Here is an 18,992-nt window from a genome sequence, read left to right as displayed (position 1 = left end):
TATTCAGTTTAGTTTAATTATTATTTGTACACACTTGCATTATTTCAGTCATTCAGTTTATGTGAGAGTTTCGTTGTTGTTTAACCTGATATACTGAAATAGAAATACAGACATTTGTTAAAAAAGAAAAGTGAGAGAGAGGGAAGAGAATTGTTGTAATCTATTCTGAATTCTTTCTGTCCTCATCGTCCAGGTGGTTGTGCCCAGATTCGCCGTCGGCATCATCATCGGCAGGAACGGAGAGATGATCAAGAAGATTCAGAATGATGCGGGGGTCAGAATCCAGTTCAAACAAGGTAAGAAGATAAAACAAGACCTGATGTTGTCAATCAAGTAAAGTACAAATTTGTAATCTCTAAAGCTGGTCATCCTGTTTATCTTGAAACACAACAACATGTATCAGTGCCCTAGAGACAGATAATGTTGGTTTGGGAATAGAAATAAGTTTGACTTTGAGTTTCTCATCCGTCCTGTCTTGGTGGGATTCTGAGTACTTGATGGCTGATCTTTATTCCAGTCCAATAATCCCAAAGTTCAGCATTTTTTCCCACTTATTCACTACTTACTCGAGCTGTGAAATATCACCAGACTTTTACTTCTTTTATTAATGACTTTTATTTAAAGGTAGGGTTGGCAGTGCTGTTCAAATACATTGTTTGTTATATTGGTTAAAAAAAAATTAAAAAAAATCTGGCATCTGTAATAAACCCGCCTAATCATTTCTGGACTCAGTCTTTTGGTTGAATCATTTTTAAAATCTAGTGTACTCTTGCTAGCTTCTCAGAATTATCGACTCAACATTTAACTCACTCGGAAGTAAATACGTATGCAATCTGAAAGCAATTAAAGACATTTTGTGTCCCTTGTATTTGTCGTCCAGATGATGGAGTCAGTCCTGACCGAGTTGCTCAGGTGATGGGCCAGCCCGACCACTGCCACCATGCGGTCCACCTCATCAATGAACTGGTTCAAACTGCTCAGGTTTGTGCTTCTGCTTTGTCCCCTCTGTTTACTTTGCTCCAGTTAATTGTTTTTTTAGTGGGAAAACAGAGCAGCGATAAGTAATGCCAAGGCACATTATGTTAATAATTAGGAAAATAATGCAACCCAACATTGGTTTTAAAAATGGAGAGTGCCAAGGTTAAATATCCATTAACAGTTTCCACTCCACCCCTCTTCTTTATAGACCCATTTTGTCTTTTTTAGGGAGGTACAGGTGGTCTTTAGGGGGCGATATCAGGTCGGCAGTATACAGTATGTCGCATAGAAGTGGTGTACATCATCTGAAAACACTGGAACCTGAAGATTAATTTGAGATGCGGCTGAAGTTGTTCTAGTCATAAATCATAAATTTAAAAATAATTAATTAATTAATTGAAACAAATTTGTGTGTGAAAGTATATAGGGGTTTAGAACATTATGATCGAAGTATATGGAGGTAATTCCCATGCTCTATTATGTCTCATAAGTTGTTGCAGCAATTTTTGAGTTGATGCCATTTGTTACACAGATTTGGTGCTAAATTTAACTTTTTTTCTTACCACTCAAGAATTGATAAAAATTATCAAAAATCCTTAAAATACCACATTAAGATTCCGAGACCTTGAGGAACCCCATAGAAAAGGCCATGCTGTGATTTGGTGTCAAAAACTTTTGGCATTTGGAGATTTCTGCAAGAATTACATTTTTCGGCTATTGGATGGTGAGCACTTCTGTTCTGGAAACTGCTCAGAATCCCCCTTATTGTCAAAGCCATCCATCCTCTGAATGCTCTAGGTCTCTAGTTTGTGGCTGTAAAGTTTCATGAGGCTGTGATTATTCTAGAGGTCACCACAGGTCATTTTATACAGTGAGGTCAAATTTTAAAAAAATGGCTCACTACAATGAAATGTCTCCTATGGTGACAAACATCACACATGAATACAGTTGGGCTCATTGGATCCACAAGAGTCTCAGCTTTACAGTCATACCCAATTTATGTAGACTGTTTAGGGACCCCAGTATGCAGAAATATATATATGGGAATATATCGTTTCTGCCCCAAACTGCATGTGGTTATCATAAAGTGGGCATGTCTGTAAAGTAGAGACTCGTGGGTACCCATAGAACCCATTTTCAGTCATATATCTTGAGGTCAGAGGTCAAGGGACCCCTTTGAAAATCGCCATACCATTTTTCGTCACCAAAATTTAGTTTAACTTTGTAGCGTTATTTAGCGATCTCACCGACATGCTAGCATGACAAGGTTGGTACCAATGGATTCCTTAAGTTTTCTAGTTCCATAGTTTTTGATACCAGTACCTTCACTCTAGCTCTAAAGCCTGCAGCTACAGCCTCTGAAAAAAGTCATGTCGGACGAGGGCGCCTTTGCCCTCAAGGTTAAATGAGAATCTCTAAATTGGAAGCAATTTCTTTCCAGCAAACTGTTCGTGTAAAAACATTATTTTTCTTTTTTTCCCTTCCTGTAGGAGCGAGATGGGTTTGGAGGTGGTGTAATGGGACGTCGAGGGCGAAGTGACTGTAACATGGGAGGAGGCTCTGGAGGACTGCAGGAGGTGACATATGCAGTACCTGCTGACAAGTGTGGACTAGTGATTGGCAAAGGTAAGGAACATATTATTAGTTGATTTAAACACCTATTGGTGTTGTAAGCACCTTAGTGAACTGTTTTGGTTGTGCTTTGTATGTATAGCTAAGACTTTTTTTGTTACTAACTTATTTAAAAGTTTCTGGGATGTGTGAGCTGCCTGGTTTAATAGGTTTCTTGCTGTCTGGGAGAAATAATACAGAGTCTAGGAATAGATGCTAATATTTTTAAGCACTGGCCCCGCAAGTCAACAAGACCCTAAATTTGATGGCCAAAGTACATTTTTGGTGGCACAAATGTAAAATTGTGTAATAACAATACAGAAAAGGCCATTTGATGCAACTTAACACAGCCTTCCTTAACTGTGACGTTAACAGAATGAAAATATGTAATTTATTTAGATTGAAAACTCAACTTCTTTGTTCTCTCTCTGTCTTAGTACACACACAACAAAACACAATTCAAATGATTAGGAAATAAGTGGTAGTATTTTTATGTAAATATTTGCTTTGATTAAAAAAATCTTGGCATCAATAATTTTAATTATATATTATAAGTTGCTTAAGAGCTGGTGTTATGAAGTTAAACAAGTCATAATTCCCTCTCTAATATCTATTTTTGTATTGCTGTGAAAACGTCTCCTTCAAACTGTATTTGTTCAAGTTTCTCGACCAAAACCTACATTTTACAAGTTTTTACAAGTCACTTGCGCTCGCGTCACATTCAGTATGCAGATTATGGTTAGGACACGGACACGCAGCCTCATTCTCAAGAGAGACCTGATAAAACTTGGTGGCCACAGGAGGCCACCTACAGCAGATATTTGGTAGCCACAGAGTAACTTTTTGATGCCACGAGCCATTCGACCATGGTTAATAACGAACCCTTGAGTCCATCAACATGAACAGCCTTAATAAGAGTATATCCAACTCACCAGATTGCCTTTTCCCCTTTTAATAACTGAATGGTGTTTGGTGTTCTGCCGCTGCGTGAAACTGATGAGAAGAGGGGGGGCGAGTGACCACCCTCCTATTCTCTCTCCAGGGCTCATGTATACAGCACAAGTGGCATTCATTGGCTTCACTAAGGGCTTAATGACGGGGATAATGCGTGTAATGTGACATTAATTGTTAAAGGTGCATAATAACAGCCCTCAATCATGTGGAAGGCTGCCTGGCATCTAATGAGGGTCTTTCAGCCCAATAGAGTGCAGCGAGGGAATGAATAGGAGGAATTAGCTTATTGGCTATTCATGCCCACTCTATTGCCAGCTATTTAAAAGTCATTGACCATTGCATTGGAAGGAGCTTGTGAGTGTGTGTGTGTGTGTGAGCGAGCGAGCGTAGTGTGTGTGCATGCTTGTCGCCTTGGTGTGTGTGTGTGTGTGTGCGTGCAGTTGTGGGCGGGTTCGGAGTGGGCCTCTTTACCTAAGATAAAAACATGGCAATAGAAATGTCAAGTGGCTTTTGTGCATGTAGTGGGGCGAGGGAAACAAATAAACCTGGGCGTTGCGTCCCCCTCTCTGTGCATTAGCATATGAAGTGGGCCAATATGGTGGAGATGGCGGTGGGTCTGGGTGCTGTCAGCCGTCCCTTAAAGGGTGCGGTGATTAATATCTTTACGATGCCATATGCAGCCCGTTGCCCCTCCGTTTTGACCCCCTACACACAGACACACACACACACACAGCTTGATGAATCAAGCCACCCACCAACCTGCTCACACTTTATTACAGACGTGAATTCAGTGCCGTAACAAACATCCTACAACTTTACTCATGAATTCTGACCTAAAAAATCTAAATTCAAAGGTGCACTCACTAGGTTTTTCCAGGGCTTTCATTCGCATCTCACAGCAGATGGTTGAAATTTGCTTGTTTGGAAGCTCTGGAAAAAGCTGTATAAGTTGACCTTATGTTAAGATTTATTTGTCAAACTCTACTGCTTCAAAGGTCAAGAATGAACTTTCACATTATACCCATGATGATTTAAAAAAATGGATTTAAATCTAACCTTCTCAGGTTTTAGTTTGATATATCTGTACTCGTCTATCCCTTTAGAGTAGTAGTTTTTTTTCACTGCCGTGACATGCAAAGAGAATACACATGAATCCGGGGAAGTCAGCATTACTGCAGTGGCGTCTCCCTACAATACGTGCACGTTTGAATGCAAGCAGTCCTAAGAGGTGTACAATTTTCTACTTTTACCTTTTACTTTCTATGTAATGTTATTTTGACAACGATGTCTAGGAGTTCGGGAAAAACCTGAGCAGTTCTCCGCTGCTTAACGTTAGCCTAACGTGGTGAAACAAGTAACATCAGCTAAGTTAACACTGCTTAGCTAGCGTTGTAACGTTCGTGGCTAAAGACACTTTCTAGATGCTGCTGTGGTCCCACAGAATAAATTAACTCAATCAACTACCTGTGGCGTTATTGTGAAATATTACGTAAGTTGCTCTAACTAGGGCAACCTAATGACCACAAAATAAACATCATTAATCAATTGGCATCACAAAGTGTCTGCTAACCGCGTTAACTGGTGACTCTCAGCTGACTGCGTCGTGGTTGCTCATAGTGACGGCAGCTGTGTCCTCGTAAAAACCTCCAATTTTACTTAATCAATTTGAAATGCATACTAATCTGTGTTTATTATATACGTCGACCATTTACAGAAGTTACCAGTTAATACTGCTGGCAGAGAGTAGTCACTACGACAGATGAAGTGTAAAGTTAGATTTTATGTGACTGTGGTAGAGGAGGATCTAATAATCACAGGGTTCGTGGTTCAATCCCCATCTCCCCCTGTCCACATGTTGAAGTGTCCTTGGATAGAGACGGATCGCCAGATTGGGGAGTTTTGATTGTTCTCTCCGTTGGGTTTTCTCCGGGTTTCCTCCCACAGTCCAAATACACGCAGATTAGGTGGATTGGCGACTCATAAATTTCCCGTGAATGGTTGTCTATGCATCAGCCCTGTGATGGACTGGGGACCTGTCCAGGGCGTACCCCGCCTCTCGCCCAATGACAGCTGGTATAGGCTTCAGCCCCCCCACGACCCTCTAAAGGATAAGTGGATAAATGGATATATAGATAGATGGAGAGATGGTTAATGTTCAATGAACTGATTTAATCTACTAATTATTTCAGCTCTAGAACAGGGTATAAGACAGAGCGAGTTTATAGGAGCATCTAATTAACACAGTGAAAAGTACACAGACTAATTAAACAAACAAACTAGACTTTTCCTTTCTTTAAGTCTGTCTGATAGAGAGTTATCGTTGGAGGGTTGTCATTGGAAAAATAACAAAAAAACAAATTTAAACCTATTTCTTTCATGGTGGAGGGTACTAAACATGTCTTTCCTGATTTATATTGATTATTAAAATACTCTTTTTAATATAATCTTCATCTCAACCGTACTGCCCACCCCAAGTTTGATGTAAAGCTGCAGTTTCCTTGTTACAGTCTGGTAATGTTATTTTCCCTTGAGAGGCCTGAGAGTTTTTCCCCACCAGCAGCTAACCAGTCCATTGGCTTCGCCTTGAATGCTGTCACCAGTTGCACTTTTGTATCCCCTCCTTTTCTCCAGCTCACTAAACCAGTCTCATTAATAAGGCCCGTATTATCTGCCCTCACTACAGCCCAGTCCATGAAATGAATAGTCAGGGTCTTCATTGCACTCTGCTGTCTGACTAGAAGAGCTCATAATGGCTTCATTAAGGCAGAAGTTTCATTTGGTTGACAATGGGTTAATGGCCCATGTGCAGTCTGTTGGCAGCAGGGAATAGGCTACGGGAGGAGGAGAGGTTTTTGATGAGCGTTTTCATTCGGAGGTCAGCCAGGGTCATCCGAGTGTCAGCCACAAGTGAACAAATGTGTAATTGATGTTGGGACAGCCCCGGTGTCCCCCCGGGAAGCACCCTCAGCCTTTTTCGTTCAGATGGGTATTGTGGAGGGGTGGGGGGGGGTCGGCGGCGTCGATTTGCCCCCCGTTCACTCCCTCCTCTCATCACAGAGGACAACACCGAGTCAAGAATGAAAAGGCTAAAAGAGACAAACGATATCCCAGAAGGAGGATACGCTTCAATTTTGGCCCTTTTCTCCTGCCGGCTATGTTTCATTTCTCCCCGCTGGTGTAATTGCTCTCCCCACACGTCGGGAAGCTGGCATCTGATGCCGCGGAGGGGGGGAGGTGTGCAGGAGATGTCTCCTTTTGTTTCCTGATTTGCATGGATGTTACCACAGAATGGTAGATAAGTGGTGAGACACAAGCCGGAGTCTTCATAAGGTAGCACTATCACACCACTTTAGTCGAGTGAGTCAGTGGGATTCCTGTGGAGGAAAGTTTGGCTTAATTCAGGCCACGTTCATATCCTAATGGATGGATGGTAGAAATGGGATTCACACATTAATTACTTACTCACTATGTGTTCACATCTTTGGACAACTTAAGACAGTTTTAGGATTACAGACATGGTCAAGTTAGGGTTAAAAATACTGTGCATTGACCATATAACACTATATGCATCACATTTAGAGCTGGGCGATAATTCAATATGATTTATCGTGTCTCAGTGGAATCATATCGTGATTAAATCATTTATAGAAAAATCTTCATGCACAATTATGTCATCTAAATCGATAATAACAAGCACATTCTAACTCAAATTTCTCAGAAAATCTGATTTAAAAATGGGCTTTGCCATGTGGTCATTTCATATAGATTATTTATTTATTGAATTATCAGAAAACATGCTATATCGTGTAATATATATATATATATATATATATATATATCTCAAGATATCTATATATATCTATATCTATATCTATATATATCTATACATATAGATATAGATATATATAGATATCTATATCTATATCTATAGATATAGATATATATATATATATATATATATATATATATATATATATATATATATCTATCTCAAGATATATATATATATATATATATATATATATATATATATATATATATCTCAAGATATGAAATTACCTATATTGGTATAGAAGATTTTGGCCATATCACACAGCCCTAATTACATTTAGGTTTAATTACATCGAACAAGACTTTGGCTGACGTGCTGACGGCTGAAATGTGACGTTAGGTCAAGCTGAACGAGGAATAATTCAACAACTGTAATGATGGAGAGAACTCGAACAAAGAAAGAGAAGCAGCGTCCCCAAATTCTGACATCAGAAATGTGAAAGAGTTTCAGGTGTTGTTCGCTATCTGACAAGCAGTTCATCCTATATGTTAACGCCTTTGTTGTGAAAATCTTATGAAAGCCACATACAAAAAACAGTTTATCATATGTATGATTTAGAAACTTAAACGATGAGTTGATTAACTGGTTAGTCGATCAACTATTTTGATAATCATTGAAGCAATTTTCAGGATTTTATGTTTTACTTTGTCTTTTGTGATAGTTAAGACATTTTCTTGAAGTTTTTGACATTTGGTCAAACAACAAAAGAAATGTGAGGACGTCACCTTGGGCTCTAATTTTTCTGTATTTTGTGACATTTCTAAGAAATAATAAATAGAGGAAATAATTGTTAGTTGCAGCTCTTTGTTAAATATTCATTTTTATTTGCTGTCCTTCCAGGTGGAGAAACCATCAAGAACATCAAAGAGCAGTCTCGTGCCCACGTGGAGCTACAGAGAAACCCGCCGCCCAACACCGACCCCAACGTGCGCATCTTCTCCATCCGAGGCACCCCTCAGCAGTTGGAAAAGGCTCGCCAGCTGATCGATGAGAGAATTGGGGTAGGTGGTCTGGCCCTGGCCCAAAACACTATTGTCTGGCCTGATATTCATGAGCGCACATGTCAATGCGGAGAGCTGCCGGGTTGCTGTGGTGCTGGTGGCCAGCAGGATGTCACCAGAGGTTAAACATAAAGAATCCATCAAATGGACTTAATGGAGTGCATCAGCGCCCGGCCCTGCCCTCTGACCTTGCCTGTTGGCTCCCTTTTAAACACAAGTGTGGTCTCTCACTCGCCTCCTCTTCCCTTTCTCTGCTCTAGGGCCCAGGAATGGGGGGCAACAGCAGCTTCGGCATGAATCCCTACAACCAAGGACCAACCACTCCTCCTCAACAGTAAGCTTCAATTCCTCTCCAAACCACCTCACGGTTTCATGTCTTGCAGGTCAAACGCATACTGATAAAGTGTAAGGTGGGAATCACCAGAGGCCCCACGATATGATATTATCACAATACTTAAGTCATGATACAAACTAATTGCGTTTTTAAACATTTTGTGATATGCTGAGTTTTGCAATGAGATTTATTGTGATATATTACCTTTTTTTCAACTGCAAATTATTCAGTTTGTCAACAGATTTTTTATTTAATAAGATACCGTTTTCACTCTGTTCATCTCAGTTTTCATTCACATATCTCAAAGGTCAGGGGACCCCTTTAAATTTAGTATAATTCTAAATTAAGCATAACTTTGGAACGTTATTTAGTGTTCTTCCAACAAGCTAACACAACATGGGGCACTCCAGCTTTAAAACTGAGCCTGCTACAACTTCTGAAAGACAGAATAGCGGCCGGATTGTTAACAGTTTAATAGTTTATATAATAAAAGATCGATACAATATTGCCACACAGAATATCATGATACTATGCTGTAACGATTTTTTCCCCCATCTCTAATGAAGTGTAACACAGTGGCTTTTTATTACTCACATTCAATTGTCCTTTTGTTTTACATAAGTGGGGCTCAGACGTTCATGACCGGAGGATGGGGTACAACCTTTCAGATATGGCAGCCTCAAGGCCAACAGGACCACAGTAAGTAAAATGCACTAAGAAATATTCTAGCTGCTAAAGCTGCCTGACCAGATATTAATAGAGAGGCGAAGTCCCGCCCCCTTCCGGTGGACCACCACGGGACCTTATTTCAGAAACAAAATATGAACGATAGTCAACGGCGAGAGACGAATAATTTCTTGATCCCGTTTGAATTACGCCATGAATCACACGTTTGTCATTTTAAAAGATAATTTTGCAAGTCAAGAAAGTATCAGTTTGTTGTAAAACTGTTGAAGTATCACACTGTGAAAATACGTAATTAGAAAGACTACACACCTAAAAGTCGCAAGTGACGTCTCTCTCTCTCTGAAGCTACGATGTCTGTGTGTGTCGTACTGGGATTCACTCACAAGAGCAACGGGTTTCGCTCGTTTTTCCTCTTCCCGGCTGATAAAAAGACCAGGAGTCGCTGAATAAAACGCATCAGGAGATAACGTTACATTTGTGTGTGGTCATAGCAAACATCATATGTGTGATTCACGGTGCAATTCATTCAAACGGCATCAAAAGTGATTGTCTCTTGCCGTTGACTACCGTACATATTTTATTTCCAAAATAAGGTCCCATGAGGGACACTGGAAGGGGATCTATCTGCCTTTATAGAAAAACACAACAAATAAAGAAATCTGATGCTTTCCCAGCTAGATAATTTTGTCAATGAGGAAACACAAAATAACCCATAAGCTGCCAAAGTCAGGCTAGTTTTACCATTGAGCATTTCAAAGTTTTCAGCAGGCTGGGTTGAGATGGTCGCGCTCCCTGTGGCTAACCACCTCTTTCCTGCACAGCCAGATTTTAAATGTGCTGTCGATGGAAATCATTAGGAAACGGATGAGAGCAGGAGGTGAAAAGGGGAAAAGCAAAAGCCCGCTCTCAGTAACTCTGGTGGTGTTATCTGTGTCTGGTTTCAGGTCACAATGGATCCCAGACGAGCCAGATGGACTGGGAGCAGTATTATAAAAAGCTAGGCAAGAGAAAAGGATATTTATTCTGCAATCTTGTTCCGCATAAGTTTAAATTTAATTCTTATATACACTTTGTTCACAAAAAGCCTGATGAAATCATGCATTTACTCACCATACTGGAAAGATTATTAGCATAAATCCTGCTTCTAATTTTAGTGTAAAACCCTGGTCACTTAAACTGAGGGGAAAAGCTGTATTTAAGATTTGTATTAAATTGCAACTCTCCTTCTGTTTTGTTTTCAGGTCAGCAAAACCAAGCCCAGAGCACTGCTCCCGAATACAACAAAGCTTGGGGTGAGTACTTGTGGAAGTATTTTAGATTAAAGTTTGAGCTCAAACCTGCAGATGTGACTTCATTTCCTCTATTCCTGCTCTTCTGTTTCTCACTGTTGGATTATTTCCTCCTCTTCAGGCCAGACAGCTGGTCCTACATCTCAGCAGACCTCTAATCCTGACTACAACGCCGCCTGGGTTGACTTCTACAGACAGCCGATGGCCTACTTCAACCAGGGCGCACAGCAGCAGACACAAGCCCCGGGCCTTCAGGTGAGAACCAACTGTGCTTTCACAGATTAGTTCCTAGAACAGATCTGTCAGGGTGAGGATGGTAGTTTCTCTTAATGTCAACAAATCCCATAAAAAAGCGTTAGTCTGTTTCTCTCTCTGACTTTAACTTTGAAGATGTAAACCTTTTAAATTGAATCGCTGTTTGCGTGATCCTGTTAAAATGGATCTAAAATACAAACCACAATAGCCAGTGCAGTCATTCTTTTTGCAACAGAAAGCGAAGGCTTCTGTCTTTTTGCGTCATCAAGTTGTACGCTCATGATGACGTCATTACGTTATGTGACATGCTGAACGTAACAAAACTATCAGAAAGCACTCGATCTGCGCATAAAAATTTGCATATCTCAAAAACTAAAAAATGTTCATAATTCAAATGACTTATGGAGTGTTAAGAAATATTTAGTTTGTTTCTACATTTAAAAATCTTTTGGATAAATATGTTTTGTGTTTATTTAGTAACATTTTATAAAAAAACATGTTCAATGTTTTATTATTATTTGACATAATTTCAGTACTTTTATAATTTATTTTGGTTTAATGACTTGTATAACCTTGTACCTTAGGTTGTACAGATTCTAGGGATATGAAGTATTTAAAGATACTCCAAGAAATTACATCATCATAAGAAAAAATACCAAAGTAGGCACTGGTGGACCATCAAGAGTTTAAAAGGGTTAAAAACATCTTACAAATATATATATATATATATATATATATATATATATATATATATATATATATATATATATATATATATATATATATATATATATATATATATATATATATATATATATATATATATATATATATATATATATATATATATATATATATATATATATATATATATATATATATATATATATATATATATATATATATATATATATATATATATATATATATATATATATATATATATATAGTTCAATTTATAAAAAGGCTCAGTCACTTCGTAGGACAGCTTTGAGCTGTAATTATTAGCAAATTTTACTTTATAACGAGTAAAACTGAGATGATTTGTGGATCGACAGAAAATTAATCTGCAACTACTTTCATATCTCTTAATCTGTGAAAGGAAATGTGTTTTTAAATAGTTTTTGGACAACAATGGAGCTCCATGGCACAATTCTTACTGTACGGATTTGTTGGCAGTGAGATAAAATATCACCAGACTTTCCCTTTTAAACTCCAAACTAGGGCTGCAACTAACTAATTGTTTTCATTGTCGATCTGTTGATTATTTTGTCAATTAATCGATTAGTTGTTTGGTCTATAAAATATCAGAAAATGGTGAAAAATGTTGCTCAAAGTCCAAGATGACATCCTCAAATGTCTTGTTTTGTCTGCAACTCAAAGATATTCAGTTTACTGTCATAGAGGAGTAAAGAAACCAGAAAATATTCACATTTAAGAAGCTGGAATCAGAGAATTGACATTTTGTTCTTTAAAAAATTACTCAAACAGATTAATCAATTATCAAAATAAAGTTGCTGATTAATTTAACCCTCATCCTACCAACCGTTTTTACCATACAAGAAGTACCGACTGGGGTCCCTGAGAATAAACAACTACAAAATGTTAACTTATTTCTTCTCAAAACATTATTACTTATGTAATTAATGTCATCTGAAGAAAAAAGATTATTATTTTAGGAAAGTTACAGTTAATTTGCACATTGTGTAAAAGGAAAATAGTCAGAGCACGTGAAGAAATCTGTGTCTGCTGCATCCGTCTCCTTCAGAGTGCCCCGACACCCCTGATAGTGTGTCATACTTTAAATTAGGACCGATGGAAAACATTTTATCCATCTATACTATTCTATATATTTTAACTGCATAGGCTGCAATTTGGTGCTTTTGACTGGGGTCCCCCAGGATGCCAATACATTAGTCCTTTTAAAAAGCACAAATTAAAACAGAAAACAATGGTATGAAGTCATGAGGAACAAATTGATTAACAAAGTCATGACAAGTTGCAGTGATAGAATAAAGCACCTGTGAGATATGACAAAGTAGACCCCTGGGGTCTGCGGGGACCCCAGTTGGTAGGACGAGGGTTAATAGTTGACAACTAATCGATTAATCATTGCAAATGTCAGTGGAATCAGCTGCGATATGAGAGTATATATGTGTATATATCATGAGAAATGATGAACAAACTGGTCTTCTTCTCCAGGATCATTAGGAGAAGACGCCCAGGTGAAAGACTTGAATCACTGAGGATGAAAACAACCCTTTTTTAACGGAGGGGGTTCTAGATTTGCAACGCCTTGAAGACTTTTTTTCTTAGTGAGAAACACTAGCTGTAGAATGACTTATATGATAAAGTAATATTTCTAAAAATCAGGAACAGTTATTTGTTACTAAATGCTTGTGTACACTGTTATTTTGGATAGACAGTATCTGGGATCCCTTTTTGGACTTGAGAGAGCTGTTTCGTTTTTCTATATTTTCCTGTCTTTGACTCAGATTGTACCGCCAAAATGAACCCAAGAGTTGTAACATTTCAAAAGGCAATATGATCTATTTTTTCTAGTTATGTTGAAATGAATCCATGATTATGTGCTTAGCAGTCTTGAATACCATTTGTCATATGTCATAAGATGTTTAAAAAAAGCGTGTGTTAAAATGTTTTCCTTTTACATAATTCAGTGAAATGAAACTGTGATGTTTTGTTACAGGAAATGTATTTTTGTTACAAGGTTTAAAAAACACGGATTAATGTCAGCCAGTGGCAATAGCTCTAATTTAATTCCTCTTGTGCATTGTATGCTGTTTTTCATTGTCATTTTATTGTACTCTGGTTTAAGAAAAGGTGCAATATCTTATTTCACTTTTGAAACAAAGATGGATTCTCTAATATTTTGACAGACTTTTAACTTGTAGTTTTAAGATGTTGTTTTTTTTTTCAAATGGAAATGTCATGGATAATTTATTACAATTATCTGATATGATAGGATTTAGGGGGATGTTGCAAATAGCTTTTTTGCCTTTGCTACCTTGTAAAACTATGTATATATGCTCATATATTTGACTGTTAATTTAAAATATATATGTTTCATATATATATACTTATATAAAAATTTATTTTTTTTCCTGCGATCAGTGTTGCAGGAAAATTGTCCCTCTTTTTCTGTTCTGTTTTCATACTGAAAATGTTCAAAGATTGTGAATGTGTGATTTGAAATTTGATGTTGCATCTTGTTATGAAGAAAAAATAAGACGTGGTAGATTTTTGTGTATGTTCTGTACCTGAGCTATTCAAGACTGCTAAGCCTCTGTACTTCTACCTGTGTAATAATTAATATAGTATTTTTATGTTTTAAGTATTATGATCAAAACCTGTCTTTATTTGGTACCTCCCAGTTCACCAACGCCCCACTGAGCCCTTGCTGTGGACTCAGTGGGGCGTTGGACTCAGTCCAATGCTAATAACTTTTTAATTAATTTTTTATTTCTTTGTGTGATCTAATATAATGCTATAAATGATGCATCATTATGGAAAAATGATTCTGGTATTAACGTCATTTCTTAATGAAAAGGGATATAATTTCAAAATGTCTAATTATGGTGTTTTTTTTTCCTTGTGTACAGTTAACCATGTATTAAAAACATCCAGACTACCTTTATTGTGTAATGTTAAGCTGATTTTCTGTTTAATTTGTGACACATTATAAGATTTTTATGTCTTTTGTTGTGTTTTGATACAAAGTGAAACTTTGAGATGACATATAGAGGATATAAAGGCCAACTGTATGTTTTATAAGCAGAAAATCTTTATTTTCTATTATTATTATTATTTTCTCTTGTGCTTGACTTAAACTGTCGTTAATGTAGTTTTGACACTTGAAGATGCATCTCATCTAGGGCTGCAACTAGGGATTATTTTCATTGTTGATTAATCTTTGAAATTTTTTCCTCGACTGATCGATTAGTTGTTTGGTATATATAAAATGTCGGAAAATTGTGAAAAATGTTGGATCAGTGTTTTCCAAAGCCCAAGATGACGTCCTCAAATGTCTTGTTTTGTCCGCAACTCAAAGATATTCAGTTTACTGTCATAGAGGAGTAAAAAAAAACAAAAACAGAAAATATTCACATTTAAGAAGCTGGAATCAGGGAATTTTGACTTTTTTTTTTCTTTCAAAAATCACTCACTGATTATCAAAAGTGTTGGCGATTAATTTGATAGTTGACAACCAATCGATTAATTGTTGCAGAATAACAGCAAATGCGTATTATTTCTGCATCTTGAGACATTTACAACTCAAAATCTATCGCATCTATCTTAAATATTTTAACAAATGGAACATAATTGTTCCAGGTGTTCCAGGTGTGCAGATAAAAGTTAGTAGTTCTTTATTTGCTGCTTTATCAGCCGTTTACAATATTCTGACAAAGAAAAGTGGTGAAATTTTGGCTTTTTTGTGTGAAGTAAAAGAAGAAATTGTCTGTCTTTAGAAAATTGTTAGTCAGTCAACTTATACAAGAGCCTCTCATTCTTTCCACCTGACTTTACGGGTTAATTTTGTAGGCCTATATGAGCTTTAATACCACATCTGTCTGGTATCGGCATCCGTATCTGATCCTGTTTTCTCTACAGCCTGTCAGCTGAGGTTTCAGATGTAATGATGCCACAATGAAAATTTAAAGTTGACTGTCTTCTCATTATTTTCTTCAGACAGACAGTGTTTCATAAAGTGGCCACTGCAGAATTGGGTTTCTTTCTCCGATTACTACGTTAAATGACACATTTCAATCTCTGCTTTGCTCAGTAGTACCAGATTTCATACACTTGGAAGCTCATTTCTCCCTCAACAATCCATGTAACATTTTTTATCCTTTCCCTCCTTGCACATGCTGACTGTCCACCACCAGCAGCAGCTCTTCCTCCCTCAGCTCTCCTGTCCATCTCCCCCTCCGGCTTTGTCACTGCACATCTTTGCACTCAGCAGGGAGACTCCTGCCACAGTGGACCCTGAGCGGCCCCATACCGTCCACTGCATTGATGCAGTGCAGCTGTTTCCAAATCCAGCCCTTGATTTTGATCCTCTTCCTTCTTTTTAACGCGGCGTCCCCGAGGACACTTCTGACCTGGTGGTCCTTTGTGGCCGTCTAATGATTTAGTTGTTCCAGGATCATTCGCAGACTGAGGTTGAGAGGCACGATTATTATTCATATAGACCATTCTTGGACACCTTTTTCTCCTTCAGGGGTTATTTTATGCTGAAGCATTTAAACCCTCGTCCATATAAACAGGCAGGTAGAGAAGGATACAGTATGACACAATATTAAGGTTCAAATCTTAATGCACTTTGAAGCAAATTTGTGATTTTATGCTTATTTGACTCCACTATTGGCTACAAAATATACAATTTAATGCAATTAAATAACAATCTATGACTTAAAATTAACAAACATATCAATCTAGAATATTATACACTTAAAAAATTTGTATAAAATAATAAATAATATACATTTGATTCAGCTGTTTTTGTTATTTTGTATATCTTGTATTCAAACTCAGATTCTTTAAAATAGATCTACTGCAGTTTCTGTAGGTGTGTGTTGTGTTCAGTGGTAGAAAGTTTTATTCAAGTATTGTACTTGTAATATACCTTAATATTTGCATTTTCTCCTACTTTATTAGGAAGCATGTGCATATTAATAGTACAGATTTCTGTGAAGTGAATATCATGCCTCATTTCAGAAATGCAACAAAAACAAAAGACAAACAATAGCAGGAACTAAAGGCAAAACAAGACAACAAAAGAGACAATCAAACACACAAAAACATAAATAAAAAGAAAAAATAAACCCACATACTACTTTACTACAAATCTGAGGCAAATATTGCACATTTTACATTTTTGTCAGCCATAGTTACCATGAAATATTACAAAATAATGATCAGCTTATAAAATATGATGCATGAAGCAACAATAAAACCATATAATATGATGAAAGGAGCCACTCACAATGAGGCAATGAACAGTCCACTTTTACTTTTGACACTTAAAATACATTTATCTGATAATACTTCTGCACTTTTTAGTTGAAGTAAAATTTTATAGGCCGACAATCTGAGTAGTGCATCCCTCCTGAATAACTCCTCTTTTAGCAAGAAATGGTTTTCTCATTGAGCCTTATTGATCTGTTTGGATTGTCTGCAGTGGCTGAAGAGATATTCAGATGTTTTAGTAAAAGTAGCAAAACCACAGTGTGGAAATACTCTGTTACAAGTCATGCATTCAAAATTGCACTTAAGTAAAAGTACAAAAGTATTAGAATCAATAGTAAAAGTACTCATGCAGAATGGACCATTTCAGAATAATATATTATTGGATTGTTATTATTGATGCATTAATGTCTAAGTATCACTAATGTTGCAGCTGGCAAAGGTGGAGCTAATTGAAATATATCACATAAAATCATCATTTATTAGCTGATTATATTTTGTATTAATAATTTGAATTGGCAAAGTACCTGAAGCTGTCAGATAAATGTGGTGGAGTGGAAGAATAAAGTAACATAAAATGGAATTACTCAAGCTTTTTTTTTCTTCAGTTCTTTATCTGTGCATAAAATAAAAGATAAGAAGGAACAGGAAAGGGAACCCACCTAACAATGAAATTGCAGCTGTATTACAATTTACAAACAGACACAAATACTCAAAAATATCTATTTCCAAACAAGAAATGCTTGAGATAAAAAAGACAAGAAGGAAAAAATATATAAATAAATAAAAAAACAGGATAACAATAACAAATATTTGCACTATTTTCATACACACTATCCATCTCATTTACATAATATTGTATTCTGTCAAGTTAAGTACCTCAAAATGACTTGAGTACATATGTTTAGTTACTTTTCTCCACATGGTAAAGAGGAAGAAAATACAGTGAGTCTAATGCATGTGGAGTTTTTTGCATTGAATTGAGTGATGAATGAATCCACTTTTCCAATTTAATATTTTATTCTAAACAATTTAAAACAGACACAAATACTTTCAAAAAGATCTATTTCCAAACAAGAAATGCTGGAGATAAAAAGACAGGAAGGAAAAAATATATAAATAAATTAAAAAAAAACAGGATAACAATAACAAATATTTGCACTACTTTCATACTATCCATCTTATTTACATAATATTGTACTCTGTCAAGTAAAGTACCTCAAAATGACTTGAGTAAATGTGTTTAGTTACTTTTCACCACATGGTTAAGAGGAAGAAAACGCAGTGAATCTAATGCATGTTGAGTTTTTGCATTGAATTGAGTGAATTAATCCACTTTTCCAATTTAATATTTTATTCTAAACCATTTAAAAGCTGTTTTCTTCGCTGTGTAAATGAAGGTGCAGCTCCTCCACATCAGGCAGGTGTCCTGACTCCCCCCACATGTCCCCTATGTCCCCCTGTCCAACAAGAGAGAGAGGGATGGGGGGAGAAAAGCTCCTTTAGGGGGGGAGGAGAGACTTCACCACCTTTCTCTCTCTCTCACCTTTGCAACAGATGAGCTGATCTTCAGTCTCCTCCACACTGAGACAGCCAGTTACCTTAATCTGCTTTTAATGACCTGCGGAGGATCCCCAGAGACTCTGCTCTCTCTCCTCCCAGCTGGTTGGACCGCAGCAGTTTGAACAAGTGTGTGTGTGTGTGCGCGTGTGTGCGTGTGTGAGTCCGACTCACTGATTCATAATATGACTATGAATATATCTTTGTGTTTTAAATGTGGATTATTTATTCTAGCAGGATAAATTCTTATTTCTAAGGCGCAAAAAAAAAAAACATGAAAAAAAAAAATTCAACTTTTCCAGCTTAAATCTAATGATCTTATACTAATTTTATAATTTGCCTTATATACTCTCAGTTATTTTGTCATTAAATCCTAAACGTTCACATGCATTATTTGAACATGACCGAGTCTATTTATCTCAACCTTTTCTTCTCTCCTTGATAGGCGTTAAACTCTGCCATTTATCCGCTTTTCTCTTTCATAGCTTTCCCACCAGCTCTTTGAA

The 18,992-nt window shown here is 37.0% G+C and overlaps 1 protein-coding gene across 9 annotated transcripts in view; it reads left to right on the top strand.

Annotated features, from left to right (window-relative positions):
- Positions 1-14,592, top strand: part of fubp3 (far upstream element (FUSE) binding protein 3) — a 29,759-nt gene extending 15,167 nt beyond the window's left edge. For 4 of the 9 annotated variants that reach the window (XM_037752560.1, XM_037752562.1, XM_037752557.1 and 1 more), the window contains 10 exons: positions 194-296; positions 881-981; positions 2,469-2,604; positions 8,216-8,376; positions 8,637-8,710; positions 9,330-9,409; positions 10,342-10,398; positions 10,639-10,689; positions 10,808-10,941; positions 13,144-14,592. In XM_037752560.1, coding sequence (XP_037608488.1) covers positions 194-296; positions 881-981; positions 2,469-2,604; positions 8,216-8,376; positions 8,637-8,710; positions 9,330-9,409; positions 10,342-10,398; positions 10,639-10,689; positions 10,808-10,941; positions 13,144-13,152 — 906 coding nt within the window. In that variant the 3' untranslated portion in view covers positions 13,153-14,592. The remainder of the gene's footprint in view (positions 1-193; positions 297-880; positions 982-2,468; positions 2,605-8,215; positions 8,377-8,636; positions 8,711-9,329; positions 9,410-10,341; positions 10,399-10,638; positions 10,690-10,807; positions 10,942-13,143) is intronic. The other 5 variants (XM_037752558.1, XM_037752565.1, XM_037752563.1 and 2 more) reach the window with 5 other exon arrangements.
- The last annotated feature ends 4,400 nt before the right edge of the window (positions 14,593-18,992 follow it).

The sequence above is a fragment of the Sebastes umbrosus genome, chromosome 19, assembly GCF_015220745.1.
Source record: "Sebastes umbrosus isolate fSebUmb1 chromosome 19, fSebUmb1.pri, whole genome shotgun sequence".
Taxonomy (NCBI): Eukaryota; Metazoa; Chordata; class Actinopteri; order Perciformes; family Sebastidae; genus Sebastes; species Sebastes umbrosus.
Note: the sequence above shows the minus strand (reverse complement) of the source record. Positions and strands in the feature narration are given on the sequence as shown.